At 45.1% G+C, this 14454-nt stretch overlaps 2 protein-coding genes across 3 annotated transcripts in view; both read left to right on the forward strand.

Moving 5' to 3' along the window:
- agbl4 (AGBL carboxypeptidase 4) overlaps positions 1-14454 on the forward strand; it is a 460603-nt gene that overhangs the window by 354622 nt on the left and 91527 nt on the right. The gene's annotated exons all lie outside the window — the stretch shown is intronic.
- The window catches only part of bend5 (BEN domain containing 5), a 308697-nt gene that overhangs the window by 36929 nt on the left and 257314 nt on the right, over positions 1-14454 (forward strand). For both annotated transcript variants that reach the window (XM_028812471.2, XM_051933158.1), the window contains exon 5: positions 8118-8331. In XM_028812471.2, the coding sequence (XP_028668304.1) occupies positions 8118-8331 (214 nt within the window). The remainder of the gene's footprint in view (positions 1-8117; positions 8332-14454) is intronic.

The raw sequence follows: 14454 nt of genomic DNA on the forward strand, positions 1-14454 counted from the left end.
AAGAGTTAATTTACGGGGCGTCTGAGCCAAGACTTGTCCACCAGGCTGCCTCCTCTTTGTTTTCTTTGATATCGTGATTGCTTTCCGTTTCATCACAAGGTGAGTATCGAGTGAGCCGTCACCTTGGTGTCCTGGAGGGTGGAATGGCCGACTGTCCTGGTCTGATTGCAGAGGGCCGCATGTCTAGTACACGGCGTAATCAGAAATAATATTACATTTTATTTATATAGCGCCTTTCCCATGGTCAAGGCACTTCACAGAATATAAGGAAGAATGGCAGGGTATACAGTATATAGCATTGTACAAACCAGATAAATAAATAAAGATTATTAAGAAAAAAGCCTAACAGACAACATAATTGATGGTCTCTCACACACACACACACACACACACACACACACACACACAGAGGTGAACATAAAGGTAAACTGAGAGAAGGGTAATAAAGTCAAGTAGAGCTAACAGCCTTCCTGAACAGATGAGTTTGGAGTCAGCTGACCTGATTAATGTCGGTAGGTCATTCCAGAGTCTGGGCGCTATACAGCTGAAGGCCCTGCTGCCACCCAAGGAGTGTAGATTAGTGGGGGGCACAACAAGATGGCCAGAATCAGAGGACCTTAGTGGGCAGACAGGCACATCGTGATGGAGAAGGTCACTGATGGAGTTTGGCGCGAGGTTATTTAAGGCTTTGTAGGTTATTAGTGGGATTTTCTGTTCGATTCTGTAAGACACAGAGAGCCAGTGAAGACGGAGCAGGATGGTGTGATGTGCCCGCTGTTGGTGCTCCGTGTCAGGACTCTTACAGCCGAGTTTTGAATAAGCTGGAGCTGTGATATAAGATTAGAAGGGGCGCCCGCCAGCAGCGAGTTACAATAATCGATGTGGGATGTGATAAAAGCAGGGACGAGTGTCTCAGCATTAGAGAAGGAGAGGAAGGAGTGGACATGGATATGTGATGGAGGTGAAAGTAAGAAAGTTTCTTGAGGGAGGAATCAAAAATGACACCGACATTCTTTGCAGTAGAGGCAGGTCTGATGAGATCACCGCCAAGATAGACATTTTATTAAGTTGCACTTTAGTCCCAGTTTGCAGGAGGTCAGTTTTGTTACAGTTTAATTTTAAAGAGTTCTGCTCCATCCAGGTTTTAATTTCACTGAGGCAGGTTGTGAGCTGAGAAAGCTGTGATGAAGTTCCACTTTTAACATTGAAGTAGAGTTGAGTATCATCTGCATAAAAATGATAACCCAGTCCAAAGCTACGAATAATATATGCTTCCCCTTGGCCATAAATACAGAAGAGAAGAGGGCCGATAACAGAGCCCTGAGGAGCTCCTTGTGTGACTGGCGCTGAGCTGGACCTGCTGTCACCAACACTAACAAACTCACACAAAAGAAATGCTGACAGTTTTCACAGACCAGTCATGTGATGCTTTTGTGTGTGCGTTTCTGACTGAAACATACAGCAGACGTACTCCTAAATAATTGCGGACACCGTGGAACTCTGTTAGCGCTCTGCTACTCCGCCAGATTCGATAACACAGCTCAGCTGGACCCCGGCCCAGATACTCAGCGACTTCCAGCTGCTGACAAAATGAGAAGGAGCAACTGCTTGATGTTCTAGGCAGCCAATTAGGAGACTTGTGGCTTTTGAGAAAGAAACGAGAACAAACAGGTCTGTGAATGGAGTGTGGACCAGAGAACCTTAGCCATGGACACAGTCGAGCACAGTAGTTCAAGCAGAGCCGAAATGCTACGACTGAGAATGAAATCGAGATAAGGGGAGCTGTGAATCCTTACTGGACAATCAGAACCTTAAAAATGACTACGCCAACAATTGAAATCTGAAATCTCAGACAAAGGACTGGCAGTGCTGTGCTGGCATTTTTAACCAACTTCAGGGGCAGGTGGAGATATTGGCACAGCCAGGGCTGCCAGGGTCATTTTGTACAGAGAAACTTTGACTTGCATTTGCTACTCAACACGTAACACAAATCAGCTGTCCAGCCCCATGATTGCTGACTAGACACACTGTACAGCACCTGCCTGAAATCACCACCTCACCTTAAAGTGGTACAGGCCCTGGCTCCATCGCCCTCTAGTGTCTGACATCTGTAACTGACGCTCTTCTGGTGAGGAGGCGGGGTTAGCTGCTTGAGTGGCAAGTGACTGGACAGGGCAAGACAAACGAGCCTGATGGCAGTCGACTGGACTCGCCCTCTAGTGTCTGAAATCTGTAACTGACACTCTTCTGACTCCGTCGCACTCTAGTGCCTGATGTCTGTAACTTTATTGCTCTCTGGTGTCTGACGTCTGTTATTCGCAGGGTCCTTATTGTCACGTGCACACAGTCCAATGAAATTCTTACTTGCATAAGCTAATTAGCGTGCCACACATTGCCACCCTTTGGCACCTATGATTAGTTAATGGTGTGCATGTGGGCTTCTTTCAACACCCCAATATAACTCATTACGTGTTAAAAACTATTTATCCCATATTTCCATTAGCATACAAAGGCAGTGAAAGACCCCAGTAAGAATCAAACTGAAAGGGGGACATGGGAGGAAGTTAAAGTTGACACCATGCAGGTTTTTTTCCCCTTAAACTGGTCAGCCATTGCTGTGTTACCCAGTCGGTCACGTCGGCTGCCTGCTCTGCTCCAGTGTGACAGCGGTGGCCGCTTGGGTGCAAGTCGTCACTTTCGGAGGGTGTCAGCTGGCCAGGCGGGGCGGACCTGCTCTCGTATGACGGCCTGCTGACTGATTTTCTGGTGGCTTTTTGTTTTTCACTCCCCTTTGAGGCAGTTGAGCAGTTTTCTCAGTTTTATTCTTATTGTACTTTATACTGTCAGGATTTCTTTGTGTTAATTGTTCAGGTTTACTCTGTTTTTGTTTTTTTTGACGTGTTTCTGTATGTTAAAGCCCCATTATATTTTTTTTTTCTTCATTATATTGGGTTATAATTGCGTTGCATTTAAAGTTTATAGGGTCTTTAGGTGAAATTTCCGCTTGCATGTGCTCATCAACTTGCAGCCTGCTTGCCACTCTCTGGCACCATGTGGGCACAAGGGCCTAATGCCAGCCACACCCTCAAGTAAACCTTTACACCCAGGCTGAGCCCTAATGCCAACTAAGACTTGTGTCAGCCCAGAGAGAGCAGCGGGCTGATTCTGGGACTGCCAGGGTGTGAGCTTTGAGGAGAACTGAAGGAGTTTGGCGACGGGACTGAGGTGTCCACACAGAGGAAGGCAGTCAGGCCAGTGGCGTCTTCAACAAGAACACAGCGTCATGGTGGGCTAAATTGGCACCAGTGTTATAAAGTTCTTCTTCACACACAAAGCCACAGACTCATGGTGTGGTGGACTGAAGTGACCTTCAAACCTTGACTTGAAGTTATTGTGAAAGACTATGATGGCCTGAGTGGCCTGTGGACATCATCATTATCATCATCATCATCATCTGTTTCTAAACCAGAACTTGATGCACAAACCCAACCCCATCATCACTTCAGGTAGTTCTCCTCACTGGACGTGTCCCTGTGTTGATTGGCTCATACATGATGTGGCCAGAGGCTTGCTGACCAATCACGCCTGTGGCAAGCAGCTTGTCGAACATCCCAGTCCAAAATGGAGCCGCCTTCCCCTTTGTGGCTGTTCTGTCCACCAGATTTGGGAGTTGGTGCTCTTATGTGACTTCGGATGAGAAGCCCTGGCCCAAAACTGATGTTCCAATCCAAGGCTTTTCTATTCTGGTGATGCCCCATTAGCCTCCAGGTGTAAAGCGCCACATTTCTTAAAGATTTGTAGAACATGTTGAGCTTTCAGACACAGCTTCGTGTGGCGAGTGCCATGTGAAGAAGTAACTTGGATTTGAAAAACACCGCCGGTTACCCTTTAATATTCCTTCACACTGTGCCCGCACTCGGCGTAAGAAGTGAAGGAGACGCGCCAATACAGTGTGTGCAAAATTACACCCGCGAAGATGGCATTTGGATACTCGTTTACATTTCAGTCTCGTTTTATAGAAATGCAGTGCGGATTAAAAGAAATGCAATTAAAGTGGGATTTGAACATCGGCTAAAGTGGCAGCGTTTGGTTAAATAACATATTCATCATGGCTCCTCAAGCTGAACTGACCTGGCACGATTAAAACATGGAACATAAAACGTGAACAGGTGCAATAAAATGCTCTGTTGGTGACGGTAAAGGCCCGCTCGTTAACCCGGGTGGGACTCATCTGGCAGAGTGGCTCAGTGGCCGGTGTCACTTTGGGTTACACTCCTGGGTACAAATCACACAAGTGATTTGTGTTTTCTGCTCGGGAAATGGCCCATTGGGTCACGTCAGTGCTCTCTGTGTGACTTTAGAACATGATGGCATCATCTTACACTTTCAGATATCCTACAGGGGAGTCCGTTAACTTTTTTCTTTGTTTTTAAAGAGCTCAGACTTTTGGTTTTTTTTTTTTTTTTTACCCAAACCCCCCGCCCAGTCATGTTTCACCAAAGTGTGTTAATTTGACTGTGACTAATTTGAAAACACAGAAGCATTAATCATCTCCGCTGTCACTCATTCTATTGCAAGGATCAACTAGCAAACCCCTTCTAGCTGTAGAGTTTGAGGAAGTTATGTGTACAGCATTAAAATAAAAATAAAGAAAACAGATAAGTAACGTGACAACTGGAGCAGTTCAGAGTCGTGGGGGGCTGCAGCCCACCCTGGCGATCTCAGGTGAGCAGCAGGAGGTGACACTGCACAACGTGTGCCGGGCCGTCACAGAAAACCTGCAGACGTTTGTGTCCCTCGTCGTTATTGCAGGTAAAGTGGTGGGATTATTAAAAAACGGCATGAGAGGCCTGGTGAGTGAGAGTGCAGCACGTCCGTGTGGTTTGTGTAATCCGCTTTACGCAGACCAAGACGACTAACCTGAGGATTCTGCGGTGCGTGCCGCACTCCTTCCTAACTGGCCTTGTTCACCAAGCGACGAAATAACGGGCAATGCCAACTAATGATGGAAAATCAAGTGAACGAATATATAATATATATGTAAACACAAGGACAGACAAATACTCCACATTATTTATATAAATACATAATACTCCACATTATATATATATATATATATATATATATATATATATATATATATATATATATATATATATATATAATACATACACATACATACATACAGTGGAACCTTGGGTCACGACTGTAATTCGTTCCAAATCTCCGGTCGCAACACCCGAAGCAACTGAAGATGTGAGTTCCAAAATCTGCTAATTACACCTTTTGGTAAAATTTAGTGAACACGTGATTGTGACTTTTCATGCAGTTGGTCATGTGCCGAAAATATGTTTGAGCTTCAAAACCTGCTAATTGTAACAGTGTAGCGCTGTAGTTTTAGGGGTTTGGTTTCAAAATCTGCTAAGTACGGACCCAGATTTTCCTATTTATCTCCAAAATGTATGTTCTGTACTTAGCTGATTTTGGAACTGAGCTCTTCAATTTCCCCCCATAGGATTGTATGTAAATATATATATATTTTTTAAAGATTTTTAAGCACAAAAATAGTTATTTATACCATAGAATGCACAGTGTAATAGTAAACTAAATGTAAAAACATTGAACAACACTGAGAAAACCTTGAACAGAGAAAACTAACATTGCAAGTTCACGCTACAGACTTACGGACCGCTCGCTGTAAACACTTTTTTTTAATGAGTTTTAAGCACAGAGGAAGAAAGGAACATTTGAAAAATCCGTAATTTATATAAAAACTAACCTTGCATGAGTCGAGTTCTGGCATGAAGGAAGTGAAGAGAAACTGGGTGGAGAGGAGATTACAGTTTTAAGGTAAAGTCCCTCTGCATGGCCGAGAACAACGTACTGTACAGGGAGAGACTGAAGACGTGTGGAAATCACCGGCGCATACGAACTGGAAGGGAAACTGTCTTGTTCATCACCCGAGTGTGTGGTCATGAACAGATGCAAAAGTTTGGTGAACTTTTTGTCGTAACCCGATTTGTATGTGTTCAGAGACGTTCATGACCCGAGGTTCCACTCTGTGTGTGTGTGTGTGTGTGTGTATACACGATTTCCCCTAACCCAAAGACACCGGTGAAAAATGCTAATCTATAACCTGTTTACCCTGAGCACACAGTAAACACAAAGCCCTCCTTTGCCCCTAAACAATAGATGAATACACACAGACAGAGATCTCAACAAACAGCAGGAGGAGGAGATGAGATATAAGAGTCCAGAATTAATAAAGTCCTGAATTAATGAATTCTGTCCTTAATTAGATTTTGCTCACCGTGCGAGTCCTCAGCGGTGGCTGACTGAAGTCTGAACCCCGGGGTTTCTTCTCCCAGGCTGTCACAATGAAGTTCCAGACAATGAAGACACAAACAGTAAAGTTGCACAATGGTTGCAGGTGATGATTTGGAAGATGAACGTCGTGTAAATGGCTCCTTTCTCCTCTCCACCTCTCCTTTCTTTTTGATCTCCTTGCCCTTTTCTGTTCTTCGCTCCTCTTGTTTAAATGATAAATAATCGTGGATGTAATGGTTGAAATTCCACTCTTGGGGTCGCGGTCTCCCCGCATCGTCCTTCCCTGTTTGTTTTCCGGGGACATTATTTAAAAACACACACACACACACGATAGTAAACAGGACGATGTGAACAAAACGGGACTCTGCACAAACACACATTAAAGACCTACTATTATGTAGCCGCGCTACACCTTGATCTGTTGGAGTTTTCTGGTAATACTATATATATCATTTATTTTTATGATGATGATTGCTTTATGTAGCTATTTACTTTTTTTACGAGATGAATTGCCTTCAGCTTTATCGAGTCCTTATTGTCCCATATACACATTTCAGTGGCGAGTGCTGATCAAGTTTACAGAAGGCCACAGTTCCAGAGTGTCTCGGGGTTGTGGGCCTCTGATTGGTCCTTAATGTCACATCGACGGGTGGCAGTGAAATTCTTACTTGTCATGAGACTCTGGTGCCCTGCTGCCCACAGCCATGGGCTCCAACCTTTATAGGGACATCAAATAGTCATGAAGCAAGGAGACAGCAAGGCGTTATCATCAAGAATGTTATTAAAAACAGAGTTAAAGTGGCACAGCGTGAATCACCCTTTAATAAATTGTGCTTCTTTTAAAGTTCATGCTCCATAAATAAATAAATAAATAAATAAATATCTGTGATGTACCCCCACTTTCTCCTGACAGGACCCAGGGACAGATCTTTCCAGCTCACTCCCTGGTATCCCAGTCTGCCACCTCTGCCTTTACCTGTGAGATGACGTTTATGTGGGAATTTCATTTAAAAAAAAAAAAGAGCAAAAGGGTAAAAAAAATGGGGGGGGGGGGGCATAATCAACTGTGGTGTCACATGGCATCAAAAACCTGATTGGAGTGTCCCCTGTGTCATTATCGTCACACTCCTCTGAAATTCTTCCTTGCAGTTATTAAGTGACATGCCACCCAGTGCCATGATGAGGGGGTATAAGCACTGGACGTTGTAGAATTCATTTTTACTCTTAACTGCAGTTTTATGAGTGAGGAGCCTCCATTTAAAGATTTTCTTCTCGATGTTATGAGTTGATGTCATTTGTAATTTCCTCCAATCTTTTATAGTTACTTTAGGTTTTGTTTACTTTATTTTTTTTCTTTTTCATTTATTGGAGAACCCAAATCTTTCAAGTTCGGGGCATTTTTGCCAGCATTGAAACTAAATTGCGTTGTGATGTGATATCATTTTCCATTTGGGACTCCTCCTAGGGTTAGCCAGGAGTGTGTGGCACACGACGGTGTAAAAGTCAGCGCCACGTCTCTCCTTCCTGGATATCCGAGATTGTGGATCTAAGCAGTTGTAACCGTACTTTCCTTTTCAGCTGTGCCATACTTTGTGTGTGTGTGTGTAATGAATTAACGATTACGATTTCTGGTTTCTTTTCACGAGACTAGAACTGCTTCTGAGTTCTGAGTTTGGTCTCAGGTTGTCACAGCCTGCTCCATTTCTGAAGGCCTCCAAAATCCTCTAATATATCTAATCGTGTGCCACCTTCTCTATTGCCATCCTGTTTTTATTTCTCTTCTTCTTTAGGTACATCTGGGTGGCGGTATCTGGGTAGACGAGGAAAAATGGCACCAGCTTCAGCGAACACAAGGAGACTCCAAATTCACCAAAAACCTTGCTGTCATGATCTGGGGCACAGAAACACTAAAGAACAGAAGTGTCACTGGGGTGGCCACCAAGAAGAAGAAAGACGCATTACCAAAGCCCCCTTTATCACCTAGCAAACTCAAAATTGTCAGAGGTAAGACTGTAAGAGTGGCATCTTGACATGAATGTGCCGCACTTAATCGTTCATCCAACATTCCAGACTTCACCGTAACTAACACTCTTGGTCTGATTTTTGGCACAGTCGTTTAGTTTGATGTTATCTTGTAAAGTTGGCCTTCCTCCTGGCGAGTGCAGAAATCTCCGCTCCACGTTTTCAAAGCTTAGCTGGAATGAGAGACACTAGTGAGGTTTCAAAGCTCCTGATTCATTTTAAAAAGAGTCAGGTGATTCAAGACTGGGAAAGTGTTAAGAGCGGTGTCCAGCAGGGGTCAGTGCTGGGGCCACGGCTCCGAGTAGCAGGCTGGTCAAGTCTGCGGATGGTACCAGGCTACGTGGATTGGCAGGTAATCGAGAATCTTCACACTTGAGCAGATTTCAGGGCAGTAAATGTAAAGTATGACGTGGAGGAAGTGAAAATGGGAGGTCAGAAAATTGAGAAGGGTTAGGAGACGTAGAGGACTCGTCACCATCAACGTCCAGGCAGTATGCAGGAGCCATTAAGAAGGCTCGCAGACTTTCGGGTTATATAGCGCCTTGACATGTGCAGTACAAGGCCAAGGAGGGTCCGCTCAAACTTTATAACACACCGGTGAGGCCTCATCTGGAGTCCTGGGTGCAGCTGTGGTCTCCATAAAGACAAGGAAGCACTTGAGAAAGTCCAGAGGAGAGCGACGAGGCCGATTCTAGGACTACAGGGGATGTGTCAGGAGGAAAGACGAGAAGAGCTGAGCCTCCTCAGAGATGAAGAGGAGACCTGACTGACTGAAGGGTGTTAGTCCAGTGGAGCGAGACGGTGACCCTAAAATGAGCTCAGCCACAACACAGTGGGGGGACACAGTTTTGAAACTTGAGAGTAAATTTCCCACCAACACTTGAAGTTTTTTCTTTATATAGAGAACCACAGACATGGAATAATAACTAATAATAATATTCATTTTAGAGCACATTGTCATACAAAAGATGTAGCTTTACAGGATGAAGAACGAGAGAAAAGACCAAATATAAAAATAAAATTAGGAAATACTAATTAACATCGAATAAAAGTAAGGTCCGATGGCCAGGGTGGACAGAAAAATCAAATTAAAGGGAAAAAAACAAAATCTGCATGGGTCACGGGACCACCCAGCCCCCCCACTGGGCATTCTACCCGACATCAGTGACCTCAATCAGTCCTCGTGGTTTTCAGGCTTCACGTGGAAGAACTTGATGATGATGGTCATGTGGGCCTCTGGCCTTCAATCCATCAATGGAGGGACAGCATGGTGTTTTGGTCAGGTGGTGGGGGCACAGAAAACTGGAAAGAAAACAGCAGAGAAAGTAGGGGATTAGTGTGGATTGTGGAGCCATGATGGACACCTACAGAATATCAGGGTTACACATAAATGAGAGTGCCATGTCACAGTAACGGGTTTTAACAGTTTGTTAAAGTGCTCCACTTTATTAGCCTGGCGACTTGCCGTCGGTGAACTCGTGTTCCAGAACAGCAGAAGGTCACCCGCCCGCCTCACCACTTCTGTTAGGTTTAGCTCTTGGAATTCTAAGCAGACCTTCATTTGAAGATCTGAGGTTATGATTTGGAGTGTCAGGTGAGCGACCACGTAGGATGTTAGGACTCGGATGTTATTTTAGAAGACCTGAGTGGACAGGACTGGCAGGCTTTGTTGGGCTGAGTGCTCTCTTCTCGTCCAGATTGTTCTAGAAGAGTGGGGACCACAAGGATGACTTTCTTAAGGGTCCACAGTTAAAAGCTATACTGGAGCACTTGTGGTAAAAGTGCCCCACAAACCCCCAGGGGCTCCGGGAAATGTACTTGCATGTGCTAAGCGGCGTTTCAGTATCTCGTAAGTCAGTGCAGTGTGAATGTTAAAAAGGAAAAGTTCACAAGACGTTAGAAGTTGTGTGTACAGATTGAAATTTATTTGGCAGCGTTTGAGTGTGTAATGAGAAGTAACACTGTTACTGGCATACAGGGCATCCAGAAAGTATTCCCAGCGCTTCATCACTTTTTCCACATTTTGTTATGTCACAGCCTTATTCCAAAATGGATTCAATTCATTTTATTCCGCAGAATTCTACACACAACACCCCATAATGACAACGTGAAAAACGTTTACTTGAGGTTTTTGCAAATTTACTAAAAATAAAACAAAATTGAGAAAGCACCTGTACATAAGTATTCACAGCCTTTGCCGTGAAGCTCAAAATTGAGCTCAGGTGCCTCCTGTTTCCCCTGATCATCCTTGAGATGTTTCTGCAGCTTCATTGGAGTCCACCTGTGGTAAATTCAGTTGACTGGACATGATTTGGAAAGGCACACACCTGTCTATAGAAGGTCCCACAGTTGACAGTTCATGTCGGAGCACAAACCAAGCATGAAGTCAAAGGAATTGTCTGTAGACCTCTGAGACAGGATTGTCTCGAGGCACAAATCTGGGGAAGGTTACAGAAACATTACTGCTGCTTTGAAGGTCCCAATGAGCACAGTGGCCTCCATCATCCGTAAGTGGAAGAAGTTCAAAACCACCAGGACTCTTCCTAGAGCTGGCCAGCCATCTAAACTGAGCGATCTGGGAAGAAGGGCCTTAGTCAGGGAGGTGACCAAGAACCCGATGGTCACTCAGTCAGAGCTCCAGAGGTCCTCTGTGGAGAGAGGAGAACCTTCCAGAAGGACAACCATCTCTGCAGCAATCCACCAATCAGGCCTGTATGGTAGAGTGGCCAGACGGAAGCCACTCCTTAGTAAAAGGCACATGGCAGCCCGCCTGGAGTTTGCCAAAAGGCACCTGAAGGACTCTCAGACCATGAGAAAGAAAATTCTCTGGTCTGATGAGACAAAGATTGAACTCTTTGGTGTGAATGTCATGCGGGCGTTACGTTTGGAGGAAACCAGGCACCACTCATCACCAGGCCAATACCATCCCTACAGTGAAGCATGGTGGTGGTAGCATCATGCTGTGGGGAACAGGGAGACTAGTCAGGATAAAGGGAAAGATGACTGCAGCAATGTACAGAGACATCCTGGATGAAAACCTGCTCCAGAGCGCTCTTGACCTCAGACTGGGGCGACGGTTCATCTTTCAGCAGGACAACGACCCTAATGTCCTTGAGTGGCCCAGCCAGAGCCCAGACTTGAACATCTCTGGAGAGATCTTAAAATGGCTGTGCACCGACGCTTCCCATCCAACCTGATGGAGCTTGAGAGGTGCTGCAAAGAGGAATGGGCCAAACTGGCCAAGGATAGGTGTGCCAAGCTTGTGGCATCATATTCAAAAAGACTTGAAGCTGGAATTGCTGCCAAAGGGGCATCGAGAAAGTATTGAGCAAAGGCTGTGAATACTTATGGACATGGGATTTCTCAGTTTTTTTATTTTTAATAAATTTGCAAAAATCTCAAGTAAACTTTTTTTCATGTTGTCATTATGGGGTGTTGTGTGCAGAATTCTGAGGAAAAAAATGAATTTAATCCATTTTGGAATAAGGCTGTAACATAACAAAATGTGGAAACAGTGATGTGCTGTGAATACTTTCCAGATGTACTGTATGTCTTCTTTAATGAGGAACTTAAGGAAAACGTAAAAATGTGTAAGAGCTGAGAGTGCAGGAGGTGTGTCTGACAAAAGCATTCACACCAATGAGAGGTGAGAGGACTGTGAGAGGGAGTGGTCTGAGAGGAGGGCGGGACTTGAAAACATCAAAGTCTCGTCTCGTCTCAAGATCTTCTTTTATGACAGAGAGATCCGTTTGTAACAATTTCTAAAACTTTGTCATCCTGGGGTGTTGAAGTGATTTTAGCACAAGGCCACAACAGAACAAAATGTGACAAAGGGTCTGAGGCCTCTGTGAAGGCGCAGCATTTCTGAGGTTTCTTTGGGTGGTCTGATTGTACGCCGGTAAGTGTCTGTCTGTGCGTCGAGCCTCTTTTCTTTACATGTGTTTTTAAAGGTAATGTAAAGATAACATTTTATTAGTAATTGAGTAACATATCAAATAAACTGACACATCCCTGAAATAAAAACACCCAGCGACGCTCCTCCAGTGCCCCCCTGCTCTTTGGCTTTGACATCACGTTATTGGCTGCCAACTCTTCCTGGATGGCGTTGACCTTTCAAGGTTATTTTGCTTCCAGCTGAAGAGTATAATTTAATAATTAACAGTCGAATCATCCCGATTGTTTAATGGCTTGAATAAAATCATTTGGCCTGGAGAGCACAGCCAGCCGGCCGGCCTGACGTCACACACTCCACTTTGTTGTCAAGTTATGTCCTGACCGTATGAACCGCTCGTTAATTTAATTGTACCTTTCTGTGTCCTATCCCCCAAATTAAGAAAGTTGTTTAAGATGTGTGATTGCGGTGATTATATTTATTTCTTTACTTTTTAATCCTCTTCGGCTGTATTCCCATGTTTGTTTTTTCATTTACTGGTTACTGAGAGCCGGTGGGCCAGCCAGGCAGGCAACCAACCATAGTCCACTCCACACCCCTCAGAGCAGTTCTGCTGATGCCCGTCACCAGTTGTCATTCTTTATTCTGTCCTGTTCTGTCTCTGTAGCCCCCCCCCCCCCCCCCCCCCCACACACACACACACACTCCATCTTTTGCCCAAACATGGCCACTCAGTAACTAACAATACGAGGGCTGCTGCCCTTTCATTATTCCGTGGTTTACGGTTAATGATCAGAACGCAAAGGGGGGCAGCGAGTTAAACTGTGCAAAATCCAATGAGCCCCCCGATGAAATGTAGCTGCACATCAGAATAGCACACAGACTGTGGTGCTGCTGCAGCTCGTCTCCCCTCGGGCGGCCATTTCAGCTGCTCAGCAAGAACACCATGGCTTTGCCAGGCCGGGTTACGTGATGAGAGTGAAGCGGTGCGATGTGCCAGGCGGTCTGCAAGTGAATGTCTGCCCATCTTTGGGTTGGTGTGGAGTGTTTCACACTGCCTTCCTCTAACTTCACCAATCCCGTCGCCCAAGTCAAAGGACAGGGGGACAGTTCAGACCACCTAAGGCACCCCTCACACCAGCTGGTGACTCAGAAACTTGTCCTCTGATTTTTGTTGTGGCTTTGGCCCTGACGGTCACTTTACTCGCTGACACTTCAGAGAAACTGCAAAGTAAGACCACCTCTTTGAAGGGTTGTAATGGTCTCTTTGTTAATTTCCTTTTTCTTGCCATTATGATAGCAACATACCGTGCAGTATTGTCCAAGTCGTACTGCTTTGGCACCACTGGGAGTCTCAGCTGCTTGTCGCGGTCCTCGAGCCAGTCCAGAACAAGTCAGGCAGTGTGTCGGAAAGAGGGCACTGCCATCGGGAATACCTGAAGGGGTATTGAAGGGGTGTGCGTGGTCTACAACAGTTTGTAGGTAGGTGGGCCATGTCCTACTCGATTGGTTACCCTTCGTCCCGTCTGTGACCCTGCCCCGCCCCAGTCATCTACCAATCACAGTCTGGCCCTTGTCAGAGTCGCTCACATCCTTTCGCTTGCCCATTTCTCCTGCTTCTGACACATCGCCTTCCAGAAAGGAATGTTCACTATGCTGCCTAATATATCAGATGACCCCCCCCCCCCTTGACAGGTGCCTTGGGAAAGAAATAATCCACGATACTCACGTCACCTGGCAGTGGTTTGAGTGGTGTGTGTGTGTCAGAGAGAGAGAGAGCCCCGCCAGTCACACACATCTTTTCTATATTAGGGTACAGCGTGTCTCTCAGGTAAGCAGGACGGGCGTTTTGAGTTGCGGGTGTTCTACTCACTAATCATGATGAGTGCTGACGTGTGGCGTGTTGATTAGCGAGAGAAGTTCATTGTGCTCAATACGTGTGATGTGGCGGGCTGCCCCAACGACTCTCTTCTGGAGAGTTTCATAAAAGTGAGGGTCTCGTACTCAACAGGAGTTTATTCCTTAGTATGATGATGTGCCTTTAGTCTTCTCTTGTCTTTTGTTTTCTGGTCAGGATTTTTTTTTTTTTTTTTTTTTTTTACCACCCTTATTTGTGGGATTTCCTCTTTACCTGAAAGAATTCTTCCACTATAAGCTGATCATTGTGTTTGTCATAGACTTCTCTGTTCAGGGCAGCTATTGAAATATTTTCT

Source organism: Erpetoichthys calabaricus, chromosome 10, assembly GCF_900747795.2.
Source record: "Erpetoichthys calabaricus chromosome 10, fErpCal1.3, whole genome shotgun sequence".
Classification (NCBI taxonomy): domain Eukaryota; kingdom Metazoa; phylum Chordata; class Cladistia; order Polypteriformes; family Polypteridae; genus Erpetoichthys; species Erpetoichthys calabaricus.